The sequence below is a fragment of the Ursus arctos genome, unplaced genomic scaffold (assembly GCF_023065955.2).
Source record: "Ursus arctos isolate Adak ecotype North America unplaced genomic scaffold, UrsArc2.0 scaffold_15, whole genome shotgun sequence".
Lineage (NCBI taxonomy): Eukaryota > Metazoa > Chordata > Mammalia > Carnivora > Ursidae > Ursus > Ursus arctos.
In genome coordinates, this window is record NW_026622819.1 from 8,122,345 (window position 1) to 8,146,650 (window position 24,306).

Sequence of the window (24,306 nt, forward strand, 5' to 3'; positions counted from 1 at the left end):
GGGAATCACGAAATTCTAGTGTGTCAGAACTTTGCAGAATTCTATTTTGTTTGTGTCAGAACTTTGCAGAGGCTGATTAGACAGGATTGTTGGGACATTCATACTGCGTTGATAGATCCCAAAGTCTTAGACTGGTGCAAGACGGACCAGAGTGAGAGCTTTTGCCAAAGATGTTTTCATTAATCAAGGATGAAGGTGAAAGTGGGAGGTTTGAAGAGGCTTGGATCCAATGTATCCCATGTAGTTCTGACTGTAAATGATGTGGACAGCCAGCATTGTTCTCATGACCCTCCAGTCGCCTCCAGGAAACCAAAGTCCTTCGGGTGGTGATGGGGTGGGGCGTGGGGGGTTGTGGCAGGGTGTGGTTCTAAAGCTAACTGAAAGACAGCCCTGGAGCTTGATTTGACTCAACCTGGACAATGCCTCCTGGCTCTCGTCTAGGTAAAACTGGCACAGCAAAAGCTCTTCTGTGGGTGGTGGTGTATGGCCTTTCTATGTTGGCAGTGATTTGCCTGGCTTATTGATAACTAGGGGTATTAGTCTGCTGACCAGTTAGCCAGCCTGAGTACTCATTATCCTTTGACTTTGGTAAGTGGCGCTCAGCCATCCTGGAATGAGCAACACAGTGCTTTTTAACGTTGGGGGCCGAGTGCCACACTGCTTAGTGTCTGTGCATCCTAGTCCCAGTGGTGCTGGGGACTGGTTAAATCCATTAATGATGGGCTTGGATTGCAGTTTTTCCCCATTAACGAGGACCTCCCTTGAGAGAGTAGATCAAAAGACACTTAGCCTTATAGATCACAGAGAAGAAGGTCTAAATAAAAGTTTCAATCAGGTTTCCACAGGTTGTCCTGCAGAGGGAGCATTGTGGAGCCTGTGAGTGGGATGGTTCTTGGCATTTGAGGTTCTTCCTCAGCATATCACAGGCCACCGCTGCAAGAAGATGGACAGAAATGCTGAGAACCACGTGGGGCAGAATGGAGGGTGAGCTTTTGCCTCTGGCCTCTGACCAGGTAGTCCTGGGCTGTGGTAACTTCTGCTTAAGGTGACCTCTGGCTCACCTCTGGCCTGGCACCTTTGTGGTTTTGGGGTGCCCCCTCTCACCCTGTTTGTGTGTGTGTGTGTGTGTGTGTGTGTCTATATCTCTGGTGGAGTGAGGTGAAGCTAAAGGGGTGTCTCCAGTGCTGCCCACTGCTATTAAGTCTTGGATGTGTTTTTATGGAGTTTAAACTGTTAGGACTGGACTTAGGACTTTAAACTGTTAGGATTGGAGTTTAAAATTCTTAGGATACCAGTGGTGACATGATTTTGCATATTTCTATTTAGCATTTGTTACTTAGGAAGAATGCAATTTAATGAGTACAGTTCTCATCAAAAGGACCAATTGGCCTTTTTATATATTAGGAAATTTTTTGGTTTTGGAATATACTTGATTATTATCATAATAATGCTTTTACTTTTCTGTTGCTGATGGATTCTTGCTTTAACACACATTATTTTTGTTTTGGGGTTCTTTTTTTTTAATTGTAATCAAAGATAATTCAATTTATCTTTTTCATTCACAGATATATGTAGAGTGTGTCGGTCAGAAGGAACACCTGAGAAACCTCTTTATCATCCTTGTGTATGTACTGGCAGTATTAAGTTTATCCATCAAGAATGGTGAGTCATCCTTTTAGAAAATTTTATGTCTGAGCTTTAGTTTTGTCATTTATATAATAAGGGGGATTGTTTCAATGAACTTTCTCTATAATAGTTACTTTTTAAAAATTTTGTTGTGAAAATTTGGAAATTACCCATATTCCTTATTACCATTCCCCGTCATTTTGGTATTACTGTTTTCCAGGAGCATGTGAGTACCTGTTTGTTCATTTCTACCATGGAGAGCTTGTTTTGTTCATTGGAGTGTTAAGGTTTTCTGATTCTGCTTGGCATGATAATAGCTTACATTTATGCAATGCTTTGTGCCAGGTAGTCCTCATTGCTTTTATACATCTTAGCTCATTTACTCCTTAGAACCATGAGGTGGATTGTTTTTATTATTATGCAGATGAAGAAACCAGCATAGAAAGGTTAAAGTTCTGGGTACAAAGCCAGCCAGTTAGTGGCAACCAGGATTCCAACCGAGCTTTCCAGGGTTGCAGTATTATCAGACCAGTGTTAGAACTGATGTCATGCTTGGAGCTTCTTTCATAGTTGAGATTAGGCTTGAGGAGATTACAATGTAGTTAATTGAAGTTTTTTAATAGTAGAAATACATACTTTTTAAAAATCTGTTATAGTTCTGTACTTTCAGAAGGCATTAAGTTATAAAAATTCCAAAAGAATATTATAAATATGAAACTGTCAAAATTGTAGAAGCTCTATGATATGTTAAATTTTAATAACAGAACATTGGTTTTCAGTGAAACGTTAAAATTTCCTTGTTGTAAATACTGTATTCATGAATGTGTTTGTGATTGCAGCTTAGTTCAGTGGCTGAAACACAGTCGAAAAGAATACTGTGAATTATGCAAGCACAGATTTGCTTTCACACCAAGTAAGTTCTTTAGAAGTTTGCATTACATTTTTGGGTTATAACTGGCCACATAAAGGTGTTTAAGCAGTTTTAAAGCAACTGTTTTTAACTGTTTTTAACTTTGTCATTGGTAGTAACAATGTATTGCTGTAACATTTTAGAAAATATTTTTTAAAACTACATGTCAGCTTTTAACACACAGATATATGCGTGTGTGAGAAAGTGATTTAATTTGTAGAATATTTCTTCTTTCTTTTTTATTTTTTGAGAGAGAGAGAGAGTGCGCGTGCGCGCGAGCGTGTGCCACTAGTGGGGCGGGGAGGGGCAGAGGGAGAATGAGAGAGAGTATCTTAAGCAGGCCCCATGCTCAGCAAAGAGCCCCACGCAGGGTTCAGTCTCAGGACTCTGAGATCATGACCTAAGCCGAAATCAAGAGTCAGACACTTAACGAACTGAGACACCCAGGTGCCCCTGTATTTAAACTTTTAATTATGGACAAGTTCAAATGTATAAGAGAGTGAGAGAGAGTATCTTAAGCAGGCCCCATGCTCAGCACAGAGCCCCACACAGGGTTCAGTCTCAGGACCCTGAGATCATGACCTAAGCCTAAATCAAGAGTCAAACATTTAATGGACTGAGCCACCCAGGTGCCCCTCTTTTTCAGCTTTTTATTAAGGACAAGTTCAAATGTATAAAAATGTAAATGTATATAATGAGCCCCCATGTTCTTATCTCTTAGTTTGACTCATTTTTAGCTCATAGCTTTTACATGGTATTCCTTACCTATGTTCTTGTTCCCTTCCTCTGTCTTTTTAAAGCAAATCCCATCATTTATAATTTCATCTGTACATATTTTAGTATGTATCTCTAAACAGTAAGGATTCTTTTTAAAAACAGTAACTGTATTATCATCATTCCCCCAGAAAAATTAATAATGTTGCCCTGATTTTTCAGATATCTCCTCACTGTTCAAACGTGGGATATCTTTTGAGTTAAAATTGTGCAGGTTGGAATAATAATAATAATAATAATAATAATAATAATAATAATAAAGAGAAGGCTCAGGAGTTGCATGTTCTACTGACTGAGCTAGGCAGGTGCTCCCCCCCCATTCACTTTTTAAAAATGAGACTTTCTAAGCTTAATATTTTATAAGCCTCTGGCACATATTTTGCATGTCTTTAAAATTTCAGTTATATTTTATAATTCCTGTGCCTACTGACTGATATTTAATGTTATTCATCCTAAATAAGTAGAGGACTATACTGGCAGCATATCAAGAATTTGAAGTATACTTTTCATTCTGGGATTGTAGTACGTTGCTCTCCTCTTCCGAAGGTTTTTTGTGTTTTTGGTTTTGTTTTGTTTTTTAAATAGTATCTTGAGACGCTAAATATAAATGCTCTTAGTGTTAGTTTTACTTTGTTTTTATGTGAGGGAGTATAAATGATTAAAGTCATTACAATTTTATTTTTGGAACTTTATTACCATCAAGAAAACATCAAGTTATTTATTTTGTATTATTTAATTTTCTGTAGGGCGTAAAAACTCTACAACTTAAGGTTTATAGCAAACTGTAATTCTAAGTAATTGAATATTTTCATGAAGTTTGGTAGGAAATACTTGTGTGAGTTTTTTGAGACCGATAAAAGCTTGTGTTGGTACATTTTAGTTATCATTTGACAAAGGCCATTCTCTTTTTCAAGAATTGTATTTAGTAGTTTAATGACTTGTATATCAAGTATCCTGTTAAAGTAAGTGATCTTTGCGGCTATGCTGCAAAAAATTGCTGTTTGTTAATAGCTTATTCCTTAATGTTTGTAGCCATGAATAGTTTTGTAATAGTTCACTCATTAATTTTAGATCATTGTTTTAAAACTTTACACATCATAATTCCTTATTTTGGCCTCACTAGAGAAAGGTGTTTGTTCCTCCACATGTTCTTTCTGAGGTACCTATGGTAGAGCAGTGGTTTTCATTGGAACCATTTACCAAGGAAATCTTTCTCTGAGTGTGTGAAACCACATCTTACAGAGAGATGGGAAGATCTGAATTTACTGCTTGGAACATTAATTACTGTTTTTAAATTGTGTGGGGGTGGGATTGACCAGCAAATGTCAGAATGTTAGTATATTGTTTGCTTCCACATGAAATGACTTCGTTACAGATTGTACTTTTTGAGTGCTGTGTCAAAGGCTTGTATTTGGGAGGAGAGCTAGCTCTTTTTTTTTTTTTAATTGAAGTATAGTTGAGACACAGTGTTACATTAGTTTCAGATGTACAACATAGTGTTCTACAACTGTATGTTATGTTGTGCTCATCACAAGTGTAGCTGTCATCTTTCACTATACAGTGCTATTGTATATATTCCCTCTGCTCTACCTTTCATTCCTATGACTTATTCCCCTTTGCCCATTTTGCCCACCCCACCTTTCCCTTTTGCAACTGCTAGTTTGTTCTCTGTATTTATATGTCTGTTACAGCATTTTTGTTTATTTGTTTTGTTTCTTAGATTCCATATGTAAGTAAAATCATAAGTTATTTGTCTTTTACTTACTGACTTATTTCCTTAGCATAGTACCCTCTAGGTCTGTCCATGTTGTCACAAATGGCAGGGTCTTATTTTTCATGGCTGAGCAGTCACACACACACACACACACACACACACACACACAATTCTTTATCCATTCATCTTCCAGTGGATGCTTGGATTGCTTCCACATCTTGGCTATTGTAAGTAATGCTGCAATAAACATAGGGGTGCATATATCTTTTCAAGTTGGTGTTTTTGGTTTCCTGCCACTTCCACTTCCCAGAAGTGGAATTACTGGATTGTATAGTACTATATATTTTTAATTTTGGGGGGGAACCTCCATACTCCTTTCCACAGTGGCTGTACCAGTTTACATTCTCACACCCAACAGTGCACAAGGGTTCCTTTTTCTCTACATCTTTGCCAACACTTACTATTTCTTATCTTTTTGATACTAGCCCTTTGACAGGTATAAGGTGATACTGTGATTTTCACTAAGGAGGATTCTTTCTTGGTAACATGTCAACAGCTTTACCTTTTGCTCCTATTCACTTTATCTGATCTTTTATAATTTGGGAAGCCAGATAATTGCATTGTTTAAATGCTAAAATATGTATAAGTTAGCTTTGCATGAAGTTCATGGCATGACTGAGGGATGTGAACTTCTCTTGTATCTTTTTTCCTGAACAGAGGCCTTTTTTGTTGGTTTCTACATTTCACATGTGATTTGTTCTCAGATGACTTCCGAGTAAATGTGGTATTATTGTAACTATTTGATTCACTTTTTTAATAGGAAAAGATATTTAAGTGAAACACAAAGATTGAAAGTTAAGCTAGTTCTACATGCCTGTTTATAGTTATGAATTAAGTTTTTTTTAATATTTATGAAATTATGTGCACTTTCTTTTTTTCTCTTCTAGTTTATTCTCCAGATATGCCTTCTCGGCTTCCGATCCAAGACATATTTGCCGGACTGGTTACAAGTATTGGCACTGCAATACGATATTGGTTTCATTATACACTTGTGGCCTTTGCATGGTTGGGAGTTGTTCCTCTTACAGCATGTGAGTATTCATTTCTGTCTGACTGGAGTTATTTTAAAATTATATAACTATTTAATATTGTAATATTGCATCATATTTCTGTTTGAATGATATTTGATGTTACAGTTTCATGTGTTAGGAAAGCCTCACTTAGAAAACATTGTCCACCTAAATTAAGAACTATTTTTAACAGATCATTTTCTTTAATGAATGTGGGAATGCAAAACAGCATTCTGAGGCTTAGTAAAGTTCATGAAAGAATTGAAAAAGCAAAATCAAATTATAATTAGAAGGACGTTGATTTTTGTTCTTTGAAGTATATTAGAACTTTCAAGGATTGCAGAAGTTGGATTATTTTGAGTTTTTTTCCTCCCTTTTAAAAGACAACTCAAATATCTGTAATAGTCCTGAATAACTGGAAGGCTTATCTTTCAAGATATAGGAGGTTTTCTGGAAGGTGGGTATACTAGCCCTTAGTTGATCCCTTTTGGGTTTTGTTTTTAAAGAGACGCAGAAGGGTAGATAGTACATGGTGCCAGGGTATGTAGCTATGATTCTTTGGAGTTAAATGCAAATTAGATTTTTAAGTAAGTATAATTAATATCCTCATGTCTCTTTAAGAGTAAATAAATAAAATTGATCATTTACGAAGATGAAATTTTTGGGGATACACTGAATAGCAGAATTTGTCTGAAATAGCAGAATTGTTGAAAAATGAAGTAGTAAACTAGGAGATTGAGTAAGGGGTTCTCTAGGATGTAACTCAGACAAGAAGTTGCAAGTGTGAGGAGGAAAAAACCAGAAGATGAAGGCTGCATCCAGTTGTTTCAGTACCTGTGTAGCAAAGATCATGGACATAAGGAAATGACAGGCATCTTTTCAATTGAAAGAGAGAGCTGACCATGATGAAGGATAGAGCCTCATAAACCTAGACACATTCTAAAGTTTTCCAGGGCTGAATAAAATGGTAGATGTTCCACTTGCACATTATCCTACAAAGTAAAAATCAGACTGGCATCAGACTTAAAATCAGCTGCTCTGAATGCTTGAGGACAGCAGAAACTTCAGACTTTGACAACATTTCTGAACCTGAAATCTACCCATAAATTATTCTCAGATGGAGGGACAAAATAAAGACGTTTCAGTAGATGCAAGGGCATGAAAAGTTTGCCACTTCAAACTACTTATGAAAAAAGTGTTCGAGAATATACTTTACCAAAATGAGTGAGGAATCCGACAGAAAGGCATGAGCTACAAAGAAAAAGAGACAGGTGCCTCCCACAGCTAACTAGCAATTGTTTTAATGTACAATGGCTGGTAATTTTTAGGTAGCAGCCTGGAACTAAAATTCTAGATGATTTTAACATGGGAGAAACTGTGAGGAGAGGATAGAAATGAGAGCTTTTTAAGTTGTTTATCTTATTTGTAAGGAGACTGTGGATGCTTTGGACAGAGACAGGAAAATACCGTGTGACTCTGCATTAAAAACTATGGGGGTAGCCAACTGGTGTCCAGAACTAGACCCACATCTGCATCATCACCTGATTCACAACAAAGGTGCCACTGCTGTATGGTGGAGGAAGGATGATCCTTCCAATAAAAATGGTATAGCATCAACTGGATGGCCATATGAAGAAAAATGAACCATGTCATTATCTCACACCTGACACAGAAATTAATTTGAGATGGATCATAAGCTTGAATGTGAATGTTAAAAACCAAAAGATTTATAAAAATACAGGATAATGGGGTACCTGGGTGGCTCAGTCAGTTAAGCGCTTGTCTCGATTTTGGCTCCGGTCATGATCTCAGGGTCATGGAATTGAGCCCTGCATCAGGCTCCATGCTTAACACCATGTCTGCTTGAGATGCTTTCTCTTCCTCTCCCTCTGCCCCTCCCCTCATTCGTGCACACTCTGTCTCTCTGAATAAATAAATAAATAAATAAATATTTAAGATTTTATTTATTTATTTGAGAGAGAAATAGTGAGAGAGAGCAGGAGTGGGGAAGAGAGGGAGAAGCGGGATCCCATATGGGACTCCATTCCAGGACCCTGGGATCATGACCTGAGCCGAAGGCAGATGCTTAACCAACTGAGCCCCAGGTGCCCAAATAAATAAAACCTTAAAAAAACAAAAACAAAAACAAAAAAAAAACACAAGAAAAGGAAAATATAGGGGAATAACCATAAAAGAAAATACTGAATAAATTGGACTTAATTGAAATTAAGAATTTTTATTCATGCTTTGATACCTTTAAGAGAGAAGAGCAAGCCCCACAGAGTGAGAGAAGGTATTTGCAATACCACATCAAACAAAGGACTTGTATCTAGATTATGTAGGGAACTCCTAAAAATCAGTAAGAAAAATGCAGACAACCCAAATAAAAAGTAGACAAAAGATTTGGATAGGTGTTTCTGGAAAGATCTAAATAGGCAGTAACACAAAAAGCTGCTCAGCATCATTAGTCATCAGGGAAATGCACAAGAAGATATTGCTATATACTGAGCAGAATGGCTAAAATTAAAAAATAAGACAATGCCAAATATTTCTTAGGATGTGGAGCATCTGGAACATGCTTACATTGATGACGGGAGTATATATGGTGTAACCACTTTGAAAAACTGTCAGTATCTACCAGTGCTAAATATTATAAATACCTTTTGGTTCAACAGTTCCATTTCTAGGAATATAGCTGATGGAAACCAGAGCCCTGTGGCCACTAAAAGATGTGTGTTCAAGAATGACCACAGCAGCTTTGCTTATAGTCGTTAAAAACTGGAGCCAAGGAAATACCAATCAACAATAGTAGAGTAGATATATTGTGGTTTTTGTATACAATGGAATAGTACTTAGCAGTGAGAAAAGATCTCATTATTGGGACATGGAATAACATGGATGAGTTTTACTTTGAGAGAGAGAAGCGAGGCACAGAAAGTATGGATTGTATGATTGCATTTATGTGAAATTTTAAAGTAGGCCAAACTGATCTATGGTGTTAGAGATCAGAATGGTGGTTACCTTTTTGCTGGAGATACTGACTAGGAAGGGGATTGAGGAGCCTTCCAGGGACTTAGAAGTGCTGAATATCTTGATCTAGGTGGCAGTTTCCTGGATATGTACATATATAAGAATTCACTGAGACATATACTTAAGATTCATATAAATTTTACCTTAATAAAAAGTAACAAAACTTAAAGGTAAGTGCCAGAAGAATAGAAATGGGATAATGAGTTTTTGTTCTGAGAAGTCAGAGTATGAAACAGCAAATATTTGGACAGTCCCAACAAAAGACAGGAAAGACAGGGATGGAGGGCAGAGGGAGGGAAGTAAGAGAGGAAAGGGTAAGGTTGCAACTTCTGTGATCATAAGAGTTTACACAGTTGTATACAGAGTAACCTGGTTTACTATGAGAGATAAGTACAGAGCAGCCCACGTTAATGCCAGAGGGTTGTTAGCAAATGCTGACAGAACACAGGAACAGCGTTCATCAGCCAGATGTCACTCAAGATAAAAAGCTTTAAATGGAGCAAAACATTATAAGTCATTTTAGTAAAGGGCATAGTCCTAAGAAAGTAAAACTTAAGAACTTTTATGCACCGGAGTACAGGACTTCGAAATATGTAAAGCGTTCACAGTCAAGTGGCAGACTAACACACCTCTCCAAAATCAGATCAAATAATCAAAAGTTAAGTAGGGACTTAGAGGATTTAAGTAATGCAGTTAACAAGCTGGATCTCTATTCTGACTTGTTTATATAGATTCATATACACACTTGTAGTTTAAAATTTAAGTTCTATCACGAAATACATAGTCCAACTTTTTTCCTTCAGTTAGCAGTGTACCCTGGTATGTTTCCATGTAAGAACATGTTGAGCTACTGTACTCTTTTTGAGCTACCTTATTTTTTTAATGGATGCAGAGCACTCTGTAGGAAGGAGGCCTGTAATTTATGAATCTGTTTTCTTATTTACAGACATTTGGTTTGTTGTCAGTTTTACTTTGTTACAAGCATACTTGCTTTGAATATTTCATACACATATGTAAGTAATTTCTATTACAGAAATTTTTTCCTACCTTTCATTTTGATTTGGCTTTTGAAAACAGCCATTGAAGTCATTGAGAATTTCTCATACAAGGCTATAGGGAATGCTTAAATAATATACAAGTTCTGGTTAGAAAGAAAATCTCACTGTTTCCTCTTGGGCCCTGTCCGTTCTTTCCTTTCTGACTAAGAGGATAAGAGGTTGGCTGTGCATTCACCCATACTTTATCTTTTTTTCCCTTCGTGGCCAGATTTAAGATTTTTTTTTTGAGGACCCTTGAATCTGTGTTTTTAAAAGATTGGTTGTTTGCTACTCATGTTATTGGAGCATTTATTCTTCTGAAAAGGCCTATTAATTTCAAATTGTGTACCCCCAGAACTGAAATCTTTTATTTTCATGAGTGGACTCAATGAATTTTAGAATTCTCAGTTAAAAAAAATTCTCCATATTGTAATTTAGTGATCTTTATGTTTCTTTCCTTTTCAAACATGTAAGCTCATTCAATAGAAACAAGTCAGTCAGTCTGTAAGAGAATCTAAGCTTTCAACATTAGTGTGTAACATTTACTCTTCACTGTCACTATTTTTATGCTTAACCATGTTGGGTTTTTTCAGGATTTATTATTTTAGAAAGAGAGTGGGAGGAGAGGCAGAAGGAGAGAATCTTCAAGCCGACTCCCTGCTGAGTGTGGAGCCTAATATGGGGCTCAGTCCCACGACCCATGAGATCATGACCTGAAACCAAGAGTTGGTTGCTTAACTGAATGAGCCACCCAGGTGCCCTAGAGTTTTTTTAATGTAGTAGTTCAGGACAGCCTTGCAAAAACAAAATATTTCAGGGGCTCACACTTTACCTCCTTTTTTTTTTTTTTTTTTTAAGATTTTATTTATTTGACAGAGAGAGGGAGACAGCCAGCCAGAGAGGGAACACAAGCAGGGGGAGCGGGAGAGGAAGAAGCAGGTTCCCAGCGGAGCAGGGAGCCGGATGCGGGGCTCAATGCGGGGCTCCATCCCAGGACCCTGGGATCACGCCCTGAGCCGAAGGCAGACGCTTAACGACTGAGCCACTCAGGCACCCCCACTTTACCTCCGTTTAATTGAGTGCCTGTCTGAGTTCATGATGTGTGTTGTAACCATATGCCATCTTGCCCTTTTTGGTAGGCCGTATCTACAAGTGCTTGTTTACTGGCTCCGTGAGCTCACTACTGACACTGCCACTGGACATGCTGTCCACGTGAGTACTCGTAAAGCTTGAAACGCTGCTGCACAGCGTAGCTAGTGCACAGTTTTCCTGCACGCTTTTACTTTTGTTATAATTTGAAAAGTCCTTTTGTTCCAAGGACAAAGAGTAATCTATATCTCTTAGTCTGACAGTTATAGCTACAGTAAAAGTAGCTGACATATGTACATGTTTATTTTAAAACATACTGTTTTTTAAAGGACTGTTTCGTTAGGGTGGGACGATCTGTTAAATAGGCTGCTATGCAGTGTGAGATATGTGCTATCATATGCTGAGAATTCATTTAAACACGTATTTTTTAACAAGATAGTCATTTGAATATAAATTCAGTTTTTAAATATTTCTTGTGATTATTAGAATATGGACTCTAAAAACTTGTTCACTGTCATTATTTTACTGTATCTTAATTTGACATTAAGCATTGTAATTGTGTTTTCTTGGTAAAGACATGTGTTTTTATTACTGATGTCAGAATTAGAAATGCTGTAAATGATGAATTGTATCAAGATCATTAGAATATTAAGCCTGCCAATGATTGCACCTATATTTACTAAATCTTTTGTACCCAGCTGACCTTAGGTTTCTGATTCCTAGGTCAGTGAAGACAAAGAACAATATGAAACTGTCCTATGGAACAGAAGTAATCAGAGTATATTACCATAAAAATAAGCCACTAGGCAGTAGAAGAGAGCATCTATCTATTCTGATAGAAAAGAAATTAAGGAGAAGCTCTTTTAAGGCTCTTGCATCTGCATCATTTTTTTTTTTTTTAAGATTTTATTTATTTATTCGACAGAGATAGAGACAGCCAGCGAGAGAGGGAACACAAGCAGGGGGAGTGGGAGAGGAAGAAGCAGGCTCATAGCGGAAGAGCCTGATGTGGGGCTCGATTCCATAACGCCGGGATCACACCCTGAGCCAAAGGCAGACGCTCAACCGCTGTGCCACCCAGGCGTCCCTGCATCATTATTTTTAATCATGTTTCTAAATATTTAGAAACATTAGATGTGTTTGTGACTTGGTTTTTCTACTTGCTGATAATACCTTTTTGGGATAGAACAGTCAGGTTATTTCATTTCTGTGTCTTTGGCAGTGTAGGGAGTAATAGATTAAAGGTTTTCAGCTTGAACTTATTTACATTAGAATTGTTTTTTGTTTTCATTATTAAAGAACAACTTTGATAAAGTAATGTTTAGAAGTAGACAGAGGCCTTGAAATAGGGTGCTCTTAGCTGTGGCCATAACAAAAAAGAGAAGCAGTAACTTAACACATTTGAAAGTTTGGAACTAGCATAAGCAGATACCCCTTTGTATAAAATACAGGCTTTTTGTGAAGTGTTGCGGTAGAAACAAACAGGACAGCGTTCCCATTTCTGGACATCAGGTTTTTATCTCAGTCATCCAGAACATGGTCTCAGTATAGAAATGTAAGAAGTTTAGGGCACCTGGGTGGCGCGGTCGTTAGGCGTCTGCCTCCGGCTCAGGGCGTGATCCCGGCGTTCTGGGATCGAGCCCCATGTCGGGCTCTTCCGCTGGGAGCCTGCTTCTTCCTCTCCCACTCCCCTTGCTTGTGTTCCCTCTCTCGCTGGCTGTCTCTCTCTGTCAAATAAATAAATAAAATCTTAAAAAAAAAAAAAAAAAAGAAATGTAAGAAGTTTGTCTTGAATGGTTCAGCTGCCATTCGTTATGTCTTTGTGTATATGGCATCGTTCATCTCTGGCTTGCATTTAGGAGTTGTGTACACCGCAAAGATGGATATCGGAAGTAGTGAGGGAAGTCCGATAAAAGCCAGGGGTGACTGCTAAGAGTGCTGGAAGTTTTGTTTTAATGTGTATAAGCTAATAAAAGAACGATTTCACATAGGGTATTCTTGTTCCATGTAGTTCGGGCTAAAATTCTGCAAACCGTTGTAGTTAGTGAGTGTGCATGGTAGTGGCCAGTCAGTATCTCAGCTGCTTAGAAAAGGTGACTTGAGTTCCTATCTCTGCAGTTTAATGAAGCAGAGATACATTGTTTCTCTAATAGTTTCTGTTTTAAATGGCTAAATATGTTAACATTTACCAAAGCCTAAATTGGTAGGCTTTGGCTATATGAAAAACAGTGTTTATGGAAGCCATGTCAGGGAAATACCAGACAAACAAGGTATAGTATCCTACTTACCTACTACCTTTATTTCTTGTTGGTTAAACCATTGACCATCTGGTTTTCGGCAGGTGTGATCACTTAAGTGATACAATGAGGTAGTTGGTTGTAACAGAATTAGCCCTAGCATTGGAATATGGTTTCTGTGTCTGCAGGTTTTTCGGTGACTTTGGGCAAATCATTGGACCTATCTGAACCGGTTTCCTCCTCTGTGAGGAAGTGAGGAAGATCATGCCTCAGGGCTTTGGGTGGGCTGTTCAAAGATTAAATTCCATATATATGTAAAAACTATATGTGAATTTGGAGTACTAGGTTAACATATAGCAGAATTATCACTGAAACTCAGAGCTACTGCTTGTCTTACGTTGGCAGGCTCCCCTTTTCTTCCTAACCTGATTGGTTAGTGGGCCACCAGAATTGCCTTCATGAGACTGATGGACACAGGAGGAACACCAAAGGCATGGCTGGGGATAGTCAAAAGAAATTGTAAACATGGTTTGGTTTTGTAATTCCATGCTGCCTCTTACAGTTTGAAGAAATGAGCCAGTTTTCCTGAAAGTGCTTTTAACTAAACTACTTTTTTTTTTTAATGAGCCGTGTTTCATTTTCTCTGTAGTATTAATTTTATTTCTGAAATTTTACTTTAAATTTCTTAATATCATAGCAGCTGCTTACATATTCTGTAGCTCAGTGCTTCAGATCATCTCCAGCTGCAACATATCAGTTAATTATTTCTTCAAAACATACTGTCCCTAAAACTTACTGGCTTGAAACAGTAGTAATTTTATTGGCTCATAATTCCAGGGATCAGCAATTTGGGCTGAGCTCAGCTGATCAGTTCATCTGTTGGGCTTGCCTCAGTTACTCAGTTACTGCAGTGTTTCACTGGAGTTGAATGGCCTCAGATGGCTCCAGCTGTGTGCTTTGGTTCTCTTCCTGTGCCCCCTCATCTTGCAGAAAGCCAGCAGGGCTTCTGTACATGGTGGTCGCACAGCAGCATTATAAAAGGTGAGAGTTAAAATTCACCAGCTCTCTTCTAGGCTCTAAATTCAGGCAGCCTCACCTTGGTCCAGTCAAGTCACAGAACTAGCCCAGATTCTAGGTATGAGGGAAAAGAACTCTACAGGGGGTTTGTCACTATTTAAAATTGACATCAAACAATTGTTATTATTGCTGATGACAAGTGCGGAGTAGAGAAGTGGGTATTTTAGTCTGAAGTTATCAAAGTTTTAATAATCTGGAGGGTTCTTAGCATGGGAGTGGTTAGGATACCTCTTTTGATTAGGATATATTCCACGTCATATCTGTGGGCCACATCAATTCATTAAATTTGGAGCCAGTAGGCTGAGGTCTCTCAGACGGACCCTTCTTCAGATTTTCCATGGAAGAAAAAGTCATTCTGTTATGATAAAGGATTTTCCTAAGGCCACCAAGATTCTTAGTTATCCTTGAATTATCCTTAGTATATCCTTGAATTATTCTGAAATCAGGCATAGACTAGGGAAGGACAAGCCCCTTGAGAGGAAAAGAACAAAGATGGGGAGTTACTACGTATATCATAACGTAATTTGTCTATCTGAATTTGTTGAGGAACTAATAACATACTTATATCATATTTGTAGTTAGCATCAAAATTTAATCTGCTTTCTAAGTGATATCTAAAGTGTATTACAAACTTCTTTGTCTTGCACATTGCATAGTATCTCTCAGCTTGCTTTCTTTACATTATCATTAGGCTTCTCTGGAGGTTCTTTCCTGATTTGCTGATTATCTTCATTTGTGTGGGTATCAGCTAATCAAGTTTACTCAACTTGTGTGTAAAATAAGGATACGGAAATTCTTAGTGTGGGTTGGACAGTCCTTCACCTTTTGTAAATTACATACATACTTGGCCCTTGTCAGTGTTTGGGTGCTTTGGTTTTGCTTTTTGCCTGCCTGTTTCTAAACCATGTTCAAAGAATGGCTACGTAGCTAATTTCTGTGTAGCTCTGGTGTTATTTTTCACTTATTATAAATATATATAATACAAGTATATAAATAAATATATTTGGCCAGTTTTAAGATAGAATTTCACCATTCTCAGAAATAATTCTGAGAAACTGATTTTTACCCAGAAAATTATGACTCATTTTCTGGCTCTTCTCTCTGACATATTAGTTCAAGATGAAATGTTGTTACCTTTGGTTTCTTAATTTTAAGCATTCTTTGGAGTAATTCTATATAATTTTTTTTTAATAGGGACAATTTATTGGCGGATTGTTTGCAGGGTTGTTTTGTGGTAACATGCACACTGTGTGCATTCATCAGCCTCGTGTGGTTGCGAGAGCAGATAGTCCACGGGGGAGCGCCGATTTGGTTGGAGCATGCTGCCCCACCCTTCAATGCAGCTGGGCACCACCAGAATGAGGTAACTCCCTTTGCCCGGGAATTATTGTCATTTTCTAAGATCTAAAACCCTTGAGTCCTCTGCCCCTCATTGCAAAACAGGACAATGAAAAGGTTTGGGAGAAGATTAAAGGAAATGCAAAAAGAAATCAGAAGAAGTCACTTTTACTTTGCTTCTTAATTTTTTAGTGAGATTGGGAGTGGTGTTAGGGGGTGTACTGAAGTGTTCTTTCATTTCCTTTGCCTGGATTTACTGCTTAATGCTGGCTTGGAAGTTATATAGACTCCCTGGCGATGATGTTGGCATGCTGCAGGACACTGAGGAGGCTCCCCACTTTCTTAGTTCATCAGTTTCTTCTTTTTTTTTTTTTTTTTTAAGATTTTATTTATTTATTTGACAGAGATAGAGACAGCCAGAGAGAGAGGGAACACAAGCAGGGGGAGTGGGAGAGGAAGAAGCAGGCTCATAGCGGAGGAGCCTGATGTGGGGCTCGATCCCACAACGCTGGGATCACGCCCTGAGCTGAAGGCAGACGCTTAACCGCTGTGCCACCCAGGCGCCCCTCATCAGTTTCTTCTTATGTAAAATGCCTGTGTTTGCTGCTCCCAGTAGCAACCTTACTAAAAGTAGAATCATTAGAACACTGTTACACAATCTGGTGCAGTTTCCCTTTCTGTATATGAGAGATGCATGTTTACGTTAGATGCAGGAGCGTTTGCTAGATGTGTTAAGAGAAAGAGGATAAGATAAATGACCTTTAGTGTCTTGCTCGCCGAGAAATTATGGGGCTGAAAATGTCAAAATATTAGCTATTTATGTACAAAAACTATTTACACTTCATAAAATTTTATTAGGAAAAATTGACTCTAAGATACTGAAAATGATAATTAACTTAATTTTTCATTTAAGTATCAGTGTGTAGTTTGATTTCAAATTCTGCCCTACCTTTTTCTCTACAGAGTTAAGAGCGTAACTTCTTAGCAAATCACACGTACAAGAAATGAGACTAGAAAGAAAAGACACTTCTTACTTAGTGTTAATACTTTTATTATTGTATCTCATATTTTGAAATACTTAATGCAGTTGCTTTTTTAGAATGTTCATTGACTCCACTGGAGTTCGGTGTTTTCCTTAACTATAATATGTCTTTGCATTTGGTAGGTACCAGAACTCAGTAAGAGCCAGAGGAGGATGCATATGGGAACTGACAAAGTCCATATGGACAGGTTTACCTACTGAGCAGGAATTTTTTCTTTTTCCTTTTTTTTTTTTTTTTTTAAAGATTTTATTTATTTACTTGACAGAGAGAGAGAGACAGCCAGTGAGAGAGGGAACACAAGCAGGGGGAGTGGGAGAGGAAGAAGCAGGCTCCCAGCAGAGCTGGGAGCCCAATGTGGGGCTCGATCCTAGGACCCTGGGATCATGCCCTGAGCTGAAGGCAGACGCTTAACGACTGAGCCACCCAGGCGCCCCCTGAGCAGGAATTAGAAACCGTTTCTTCAAGTGTTTAACTGATAACTGAGAACTAAGTTACACATCTGTGGGGGTATAAACAAATAGGTATATAAGTAAATACATATTCGTCCCTGAGGCAGTGAGTAAAGGCAGGAGATGCCTTATAAAGAGGGATTATGGCCCTTTCCCAGAGTTGATCATGGGGTTCGAGTCTCATAATGAGCTGCCCCCACCCCCATGACCCTGCCCTCTAATGTGGCACCTGCGCTGGAGTCTGAGTTCTGTTTCCCCAGAGTTAAAGAATGAAGACTGAATGGTACCAAAGACACAAAGAAATAGAGAAGTCCAGAATGATCAAAGAAGGTCACCACTAAATGAGATGATGGCTTAGGAGCCAGAGGTTATCCTAAGAACAGCTCCCCAGGTCCAGGTTTCATGAGAGCCTCCTGGGCTTCCACCAGATAGCCTTGATGAAGACTGTGTTGAAGACCTTGAGATCATTCCATGAAAGAACCCTCCCAACCCTGCAGCCTCCAGGCAGAGGTTGCAGCTAGGCCAGGGATGTCCTCAGGCCTCTATCGGAGCTTGCTGGACAGTAGCTGAGACCCAGTGTTCACATAGAGGAGCAGATTGTGGAGATGCTGGTGAAGAAGTAATTCCAGGTTGTCTTGCCTAGGAGCTCAGAACTCAGGTGCAGAGATGTCAGCCCGGGGTCAGAATCACTGGCTGAATCTTGCTGCTCCCTTCTTGCTCAGCCTACATGTGAAAAGTAACCAAAGTTCTCTTTGTTACAAGATCCAACTGCAGTCATGGGAAATCTGAACCTTGGTTTTCTTCGAGTTTGTCCTTGACTAATTGTAATAAGAATAAAGCAGAACTCATGTCTGCACCTCTTTTTTGGCTCAGGGAGCTCTATTTCTTGAAACTGAACTCCAGAAGGACTTTTTCTGCCCTGTTGTTAAGACAGACAGCCTGCTGTTGAATTTCTCATTTTTTGCACTTTGTGATGTTTTAATGTATTATTTTTATGTATCCAAAAAGGTAATGGCTTTAACTTCCTGAATTCTTGATTCTTTCTCTACTGGCACGAATGGAAACTTCTGTAATGCCACCAGTAACTGGTTTGGGATGTGCCTGAACAGTTAAAGTTAGCCAGATACGCCTATTTTCTGTAATACTTTGTGAAATCCCTGAATTATACTGAATGAATATATACACTGTGAAGTGAATTTATGTACTTATTATATGCTGAGTAGGTCCAAAATTAGATACTTGTAGAAAAAATGACCTTGAGAGTTTTTTTTTTTATTTTTTAGTAGTTCATGTTTGTTTGCTAGTTTTGTTCTTTTTTAACAGGAAGAGTATGATTTGGAAATAGAGCAGAACTGAGACAAGTTAGCTACATTTCTGGGCTCTTCTGTCGTTTTAGGCTCCAGCAGGAGGAAATGGTGCTGAAAATGTTGCCCCCGACCAGCCTGCTAACCCACCAGCCGAGAACGCGGTGGTGGGAGAAAACCCCGACGCCCAGGATGATCAGGCAGAAGAGGAGGAGGAGGACAACGAGGAGGAGGAGGATGCGGGTGGGGAGGATGCAGCCGATGCCAACAACGGGGCCCAGGGTAATGGCTGCTGGCCCATCCCTGCCCTTCCTTCGTGACCATTAGTCCATTTCCAACTTTCCTTGAGTAGAAGGACTGGAGTTTTCAAAATGTTATGGGTTCGGAGTTCTATTTCTAACCTGTTTTTACTTCGTTTTGAGAGATTTGTATTTATGAATATACATATGTGTAAATATTTTTTTTGTGAAGCAGGGCACATTCTGTGTTTTATTATTTATTTTTTTTCTTAAGATATTTATTTATTTGAGAGGAAGCAAGAGTGAGAGAGCAGGGGGAGCAGGCAGAGGGAGAGGGAGAAACAGACTCCTCACTGAGCAGGGAGCTGGAGGCGGGGCTCGATCTCAGGACCCTGGGATCATGACCTGAGCTGGAGGCAGGTGCTTGTGTTTTAAAATCCTACTCTACACGGGACCTTTATAGGATGGATAGAAAGAAGTTATTTGTAAGTTGTACTAGACTCTGGTTTTTTTAAAAAAGAATTTGATACAGATCACTTTATTCCCTTCCGTTTCTCTTGAGTCAGCACAACTTTTAATATCAAAGAAGAATTCTTGAAGTGTAACCTACAGGTCAGATGCCATTAAGGAAACCATTTTCTCATTTTCTAGCAGTCTAACTCCAGAATGCTAAAGAAGATCCAAGACCGTGCCCGCCAGTCAGCTGGCAGTAGCTCACCACCTCTACTTCTCTCCTCCCGCCCCAGAGTTTTGCTGTCAGCACCGCACTTTCTCCAGGTCCGCTGGACATTGCTGGTGTCTGAGTGTCTCCTGGGTGCTGGGCACTTAGACAGGTCCCTGCCTTCATGGAGTTCCTGGTCTAGTGAAGAACCACGAGTACCCAAGTGCACAAATACCTCATTATACATTGTGACAAATGTGCGGGTTGCTCTGAGGATGCTGTTGGGAAAGTCTGTTTTAAATAAGATTCTCCAGGTAGCTCAGAGTAAGTGATATTTGAGGTGAGACCTAAAGGGTGAGAAGAAGGAAATTGTGTGATGGGAGCAAGGGGCCTTTGTAGGGAGCAGTGAGTCTATGTTCAGAGGCTCTGAGGAGGCAGCCTGCTGACACCCTGGTGTGACCATCCTTCTCTTCTCTTCATATCTAACGCAATAGCTTCTGAGTGTGTAGCTTCTTTTTTCCAGTCGTGCTCCACATGGTATTTGTAGTGTTCTCCTGCCTTTAAAATCTGGTAGTGGTTTTTCTATTATACTAAAGAGCAAAACAAAATCCAGGTCATCTCCCCCGCCTTGTATGATCTGATCCCTGTCTGCCTTTCATGCTGTATCTTCTACCACTCCCCCCTGCACCCCCGGAGAATTCTTGTCCCCTGGCTTCCTCGTTTTTCTCAAATTTGCCAGATTCATTCTTGATTCAGAGCGGTAAAGTTCCTCTCTTTCACATAATCCTATTATTTCCTTTCAAGCACTTAACCACAATCTAGAATCACCTTATGTGTGTTACATTTATGTATATGTGTTCTTATTACTTAACAAGCAAATAATGTAGTTTAGCTTCTCATCAACAGCTTGCAAAACACCAAATTAAAAGCATATGTTTTATTATTTATGGTTCAGGTTCCATCAGTAATCTTTCAACTACAATTATATTTCCAGATGACATGAACTGGAATGCTTTAGAGTGGGACCGAGCTGCAGAAGAGCTTACGTGGGAAAGAGTAAGATTCTTTCTGTTGTGCATTCTCCTGTTTTAACCCTAGGCTGTGTGTTCAGGTTGGGCATATGTAGGTGCATACTCCAATTTTGTAGCTACATTCAGTGGAAGCTGCCGTAGAACTTTAATTTCTAGGGAAAAGTGATGCATTGTTTGTGGTGAAAATAGTAAAAATATTATAATCTATTGTTGATTATTTTTCTGTTTTCTGGCCTTTTATACAAATTGTGGACTTCTCTAAAATGAAGTAACAATTTGAATTGAAGTATTGTTCTGATACTGCAGTTGTACTAAATCTTGGCTGGCTCCTTATCTAATGTAAGAATTAAACCTGTGATGGAACTGTTTTGACTTTATAATCATATGATTTGGAATAAATGGAGCCCAAATATAAAATTCTGATAAACAAGTTTTTTACTCTCTGAAAATGGTAAGCTGTATTGGAAAGTGGTGGGTAAGGATTATGTTTAAATATAATTGAAAGTCAGCCTTTTTTCTAAATAGAATAAAAAATCCTGTTGCATCTTGAACATATGCATATTATTATTTCAGATGCTAGGACTTGATGGATCGCTAGTTTTTCTAGTAAGTAAAGCTCATATTTTTTAATAATAGAGTTGTGACTTAATTATTTATTTTAATGATTCAGCAATTTCAAATTTACAGTATGTTTGGCTTTTTATACGAAAGGTCAACGTGCCCTTTGATTTTTGATTGCTTAATATGTTGAAGAAAGTCTGTTCTCTGTGTTGAAAATATTGGCAAAGAACAAAGGTGATAGTATTTACAAAGGTCATTATTGAGTATTTGATTTTTAGAGAAGAAAATGAAATGCAGATTTAATGGTAGTTAAGAAGAGTTTGGTCTTCTTTTAAAACTTGCAGTGTATTAATTAATGCTTTGTAGTGCTCACAGTGAGACCCGGTTTCGTGTTAAGTTTCCACTGTTTGCCAAACCTCACCTATTTTTACTTTATTAGTAAAGAGTGTAAACCAGAGGGGAGGAATGATTCTTTAAAGAACCTGTTCTTTAGGAGAAGTGATGCTCTTTTCAGGTTCTGTAATATAAAATCGCTTGGGATTTTTAAATGGCTTTGGGTATCAAGATGACTTTAGCTACTAGTCAAAGAACCCCTATTGACTGAAACAGTAACATAAGGTAGCAGTCATCTTGGAGGCGATAATACGTAACTGGGGGTGGGGGAGTGGATGAATGGCCGAGTGAGAATGAGTGTTCTAAGACTTCTAAGAAAACCAGGGTGCCATAGTCAGAAAAGGGACCAGGGAAGAGAATTGACCTTGCAGAAGCCATGAGAACAAAATGGACACTGGAAAGAAGCACTGTGTGGTTTACATTGATGAGAAGTTCAGAATTAATGTGATTTTCAAATTTTCCTCCATTTGGAATTTTTCAGCGTCATTTGATTTAAGTGAAATCTGGCTATTATTTATGAGAATCTGTGTAGTTTGTAGTGCTTACTAATTTCTAAAGAGGAAATGTTTATGGATTGATTTTTTTTTCCTGCATGTAACATTATGAACTTGAGTTTTATTAGGTTTAGTTTTATGAGCTATCTAATGAAAAATGAGAAGTTGCACGTAATGAAATCTCAACATTATGGAGTGAAAATTTCAGTCTAAGTGGAGTAGTGCAGTCCATGGAAGAATTGAATATGTTTTATTAATGCTCTTTTCCTTTAGGAGCATGTCTTCTGGGTGGTGTCTTTAAACACATTGTTCATTCTTGTTTTTGGTAAGTGGTGTTTATGCTGTTATTTACGGTATTATCATAGGAGTTCAGTTTTCTAGGAGCCTTGTTATAGGTTTTGTTTTCATTTTTTAAACACTTGAATATGTGAAACGGTTGTAGATAGTTGTCCTGTATAAGAAGGCCCCAGGTATACAGATACTTTTCTTTCCCAAGCAACACTGACTACAGTTACCTACCACCTCTGCTTCTTTTGGGCATTTCCATCTCTTTTTATAGAAGTTGATTTTAGGGGCACCTGGGTGGCTCAGTCGGTTGAGCATCTGCCTTCAGCTCAGGAGCATGTGACTCTTGATCTTGGGGTCATGAGTTCGAGCCACATGTTGAGTGTAGAGATTACCAAAAAAAAAATGAACTTAAAAGTTAAAAAAAAAACAAAAACATGAATTATAGAAAAGGTAACTAACACTCATTTATGTAAAGCAGATCACATCTAAGTAAATTTTTTTTCTAACCCAACCTCCTAAGCTTATACTATAAAGAAATTGTCTTAATAAATCTATGTATATTATACTTAGGATCTTTTGAAATGAACCAAGTTGTTTTCCTCTTTTTAGAAGTATACTTTCCCTTAAGGGTGAATGGTCATTGGGATTAAGCACACTCCTGTTTCTTTCCTACTTGGGTTGCTCTGTTGGGATTTTCCACCTGCATTTTTGGAGTCTTGTGGTCATGTACTTTGCAGAATTATAAATTTACAATGCAGCTATCTCCTGGCAGAAGGGTATGATACTGAGAAAGTTACCTTAATTTCAGGGTATTTATCTAATAGCTGCTGTGTAATGGGATAGAAATTGATTGTTAACAGTTGGTGCTTCAGGTTAGTATTTTCCTATGTAAATAGAGTTGGAACTTGAAAATTTACCTTTCCCAGGGGCCTATTTGAGTCATCTTCAGAGTTGGGTGAGACAACAAAATAGGAAGAATTCTGCATATAGTTTTTTCTTACTCATTAAGAGTTTCTTGTGCTTTATAATACACATAATAGTAAAATGTGTGTATGATTTATAAATTTCAATATGTTGGGAATACTTGTTCAAAAAAATTTCTACCCATGGAATACTTGATTAAAAAGGTTTGGTGGCCAGATCCCTATAGAGTCACTCTGACTTTTGTCTTAATGATTGAGTCCCCCTCCCTGCTTCCCTAATAATCTATGCTGTTCGGTTATTTTTGCCATAAGAAAAACATAATTAAATTTTATTCAGAAAAAAAGTAAAATTTTATTAACATGAAAAGAAAGACTTGAAGAAAAGAGACCATAAAATTTTTTACTATGAAAATGTTAAGGATATTTTTCATTTAACCATAGTATTATTATCACATTGTACTAAATTAGCAGAATTTAGTGTTTCTGAACAATCCATCATATTAAAAATTCCTGGGTTGTCTCCTTAAGTGTCATTTTTTGGTTGGTTTGTTTGAATGAGGATCCAAATAAGGTCTACACATTACTTTTGGTTGTTAAGTTTAAGTTCCTTTTGATCTAGAATACTCTTCTCTTTACACCCCTCATCTACTCCTACATTTTGCCATTGATTTGCTGAAGAGACCAGGTCAGCTGTCCTATAAGTATCTTGCATTCTATATTTGTCTGATTGCTTCCTGTACCACCTCGCTCCTTTGTGTCCATATTTCCTTTAAACTGGAGCATCTAAGTAACATCTTAGTTAATCTGAACCTGTTTGTTCAGAAGAAGCGAGACAGGTATGCAATTCTTTTACTCCAGTTATCAGTTTTCAGGGTAAACAATTGATGTGCTATTTCCAGGGGTGAGGAAAGTATTTTTTCTTATGTTGCCTTTTTTCCTTTTGTGTTTTCTGTTTTTGGCTTTCCCTTTTTTGAGTATTATGAACTCATGGATTTGTAAAGCATTCGGTATGTTTCCG

At 38.2% G+C, this 24,306-nt stretch overlaps 1 protein-coding gene across 2 annotated transcripts in view; it reads left to right on the top strand.

The window, feature by feature from the left end:
* The window catches only part of MARCHF6 (membrane associated ring-CH-type finger 6), a 75,917-nt gene that overhangs the window by 20,903 nt on the left and 30,708 nt on the right, over window positions 1–24,306 (top strand). For both annotated transcript variants that reach the window (XM_026506695.4, XM_048224425.2), the window contains exons 2-10: window positions 1,566–1,662; window positions 2,466–2,539; window positions 5,972–6,115; window positions 11,301–11,373; window positions 15,759–15,927; window positions 18,791–18,980; window positions 20,593–20,654; window positions 21,203–21,235; window positions 22,351–22,402. In XM_026506695.4, coding sequence (XP_026362480.1) covers window positions 1,566–1,662; window positions 2,466–2,539; window positions 5,972–6,115; window positions 11,301–11,373; window positions 15,759–15,927; window positions 18,791–18,980; window positions 20,593–20,654; window positions 21,203–21,235; window positions 22,351–22,402 — 894 coding nt within the window. The remainder of the gene's footprint in view (window positions 1–1,565; window positions 1,663–2,465; window positions 2,540–5,971; window positions 6,116–11,300; window positions 11,374–15,758; window positions 15,928–18,790; window positions 18,981–20,592; window positions 20,655–21,202; window positions 21,236–22,350; window positions 22,403–24,306) is intronic.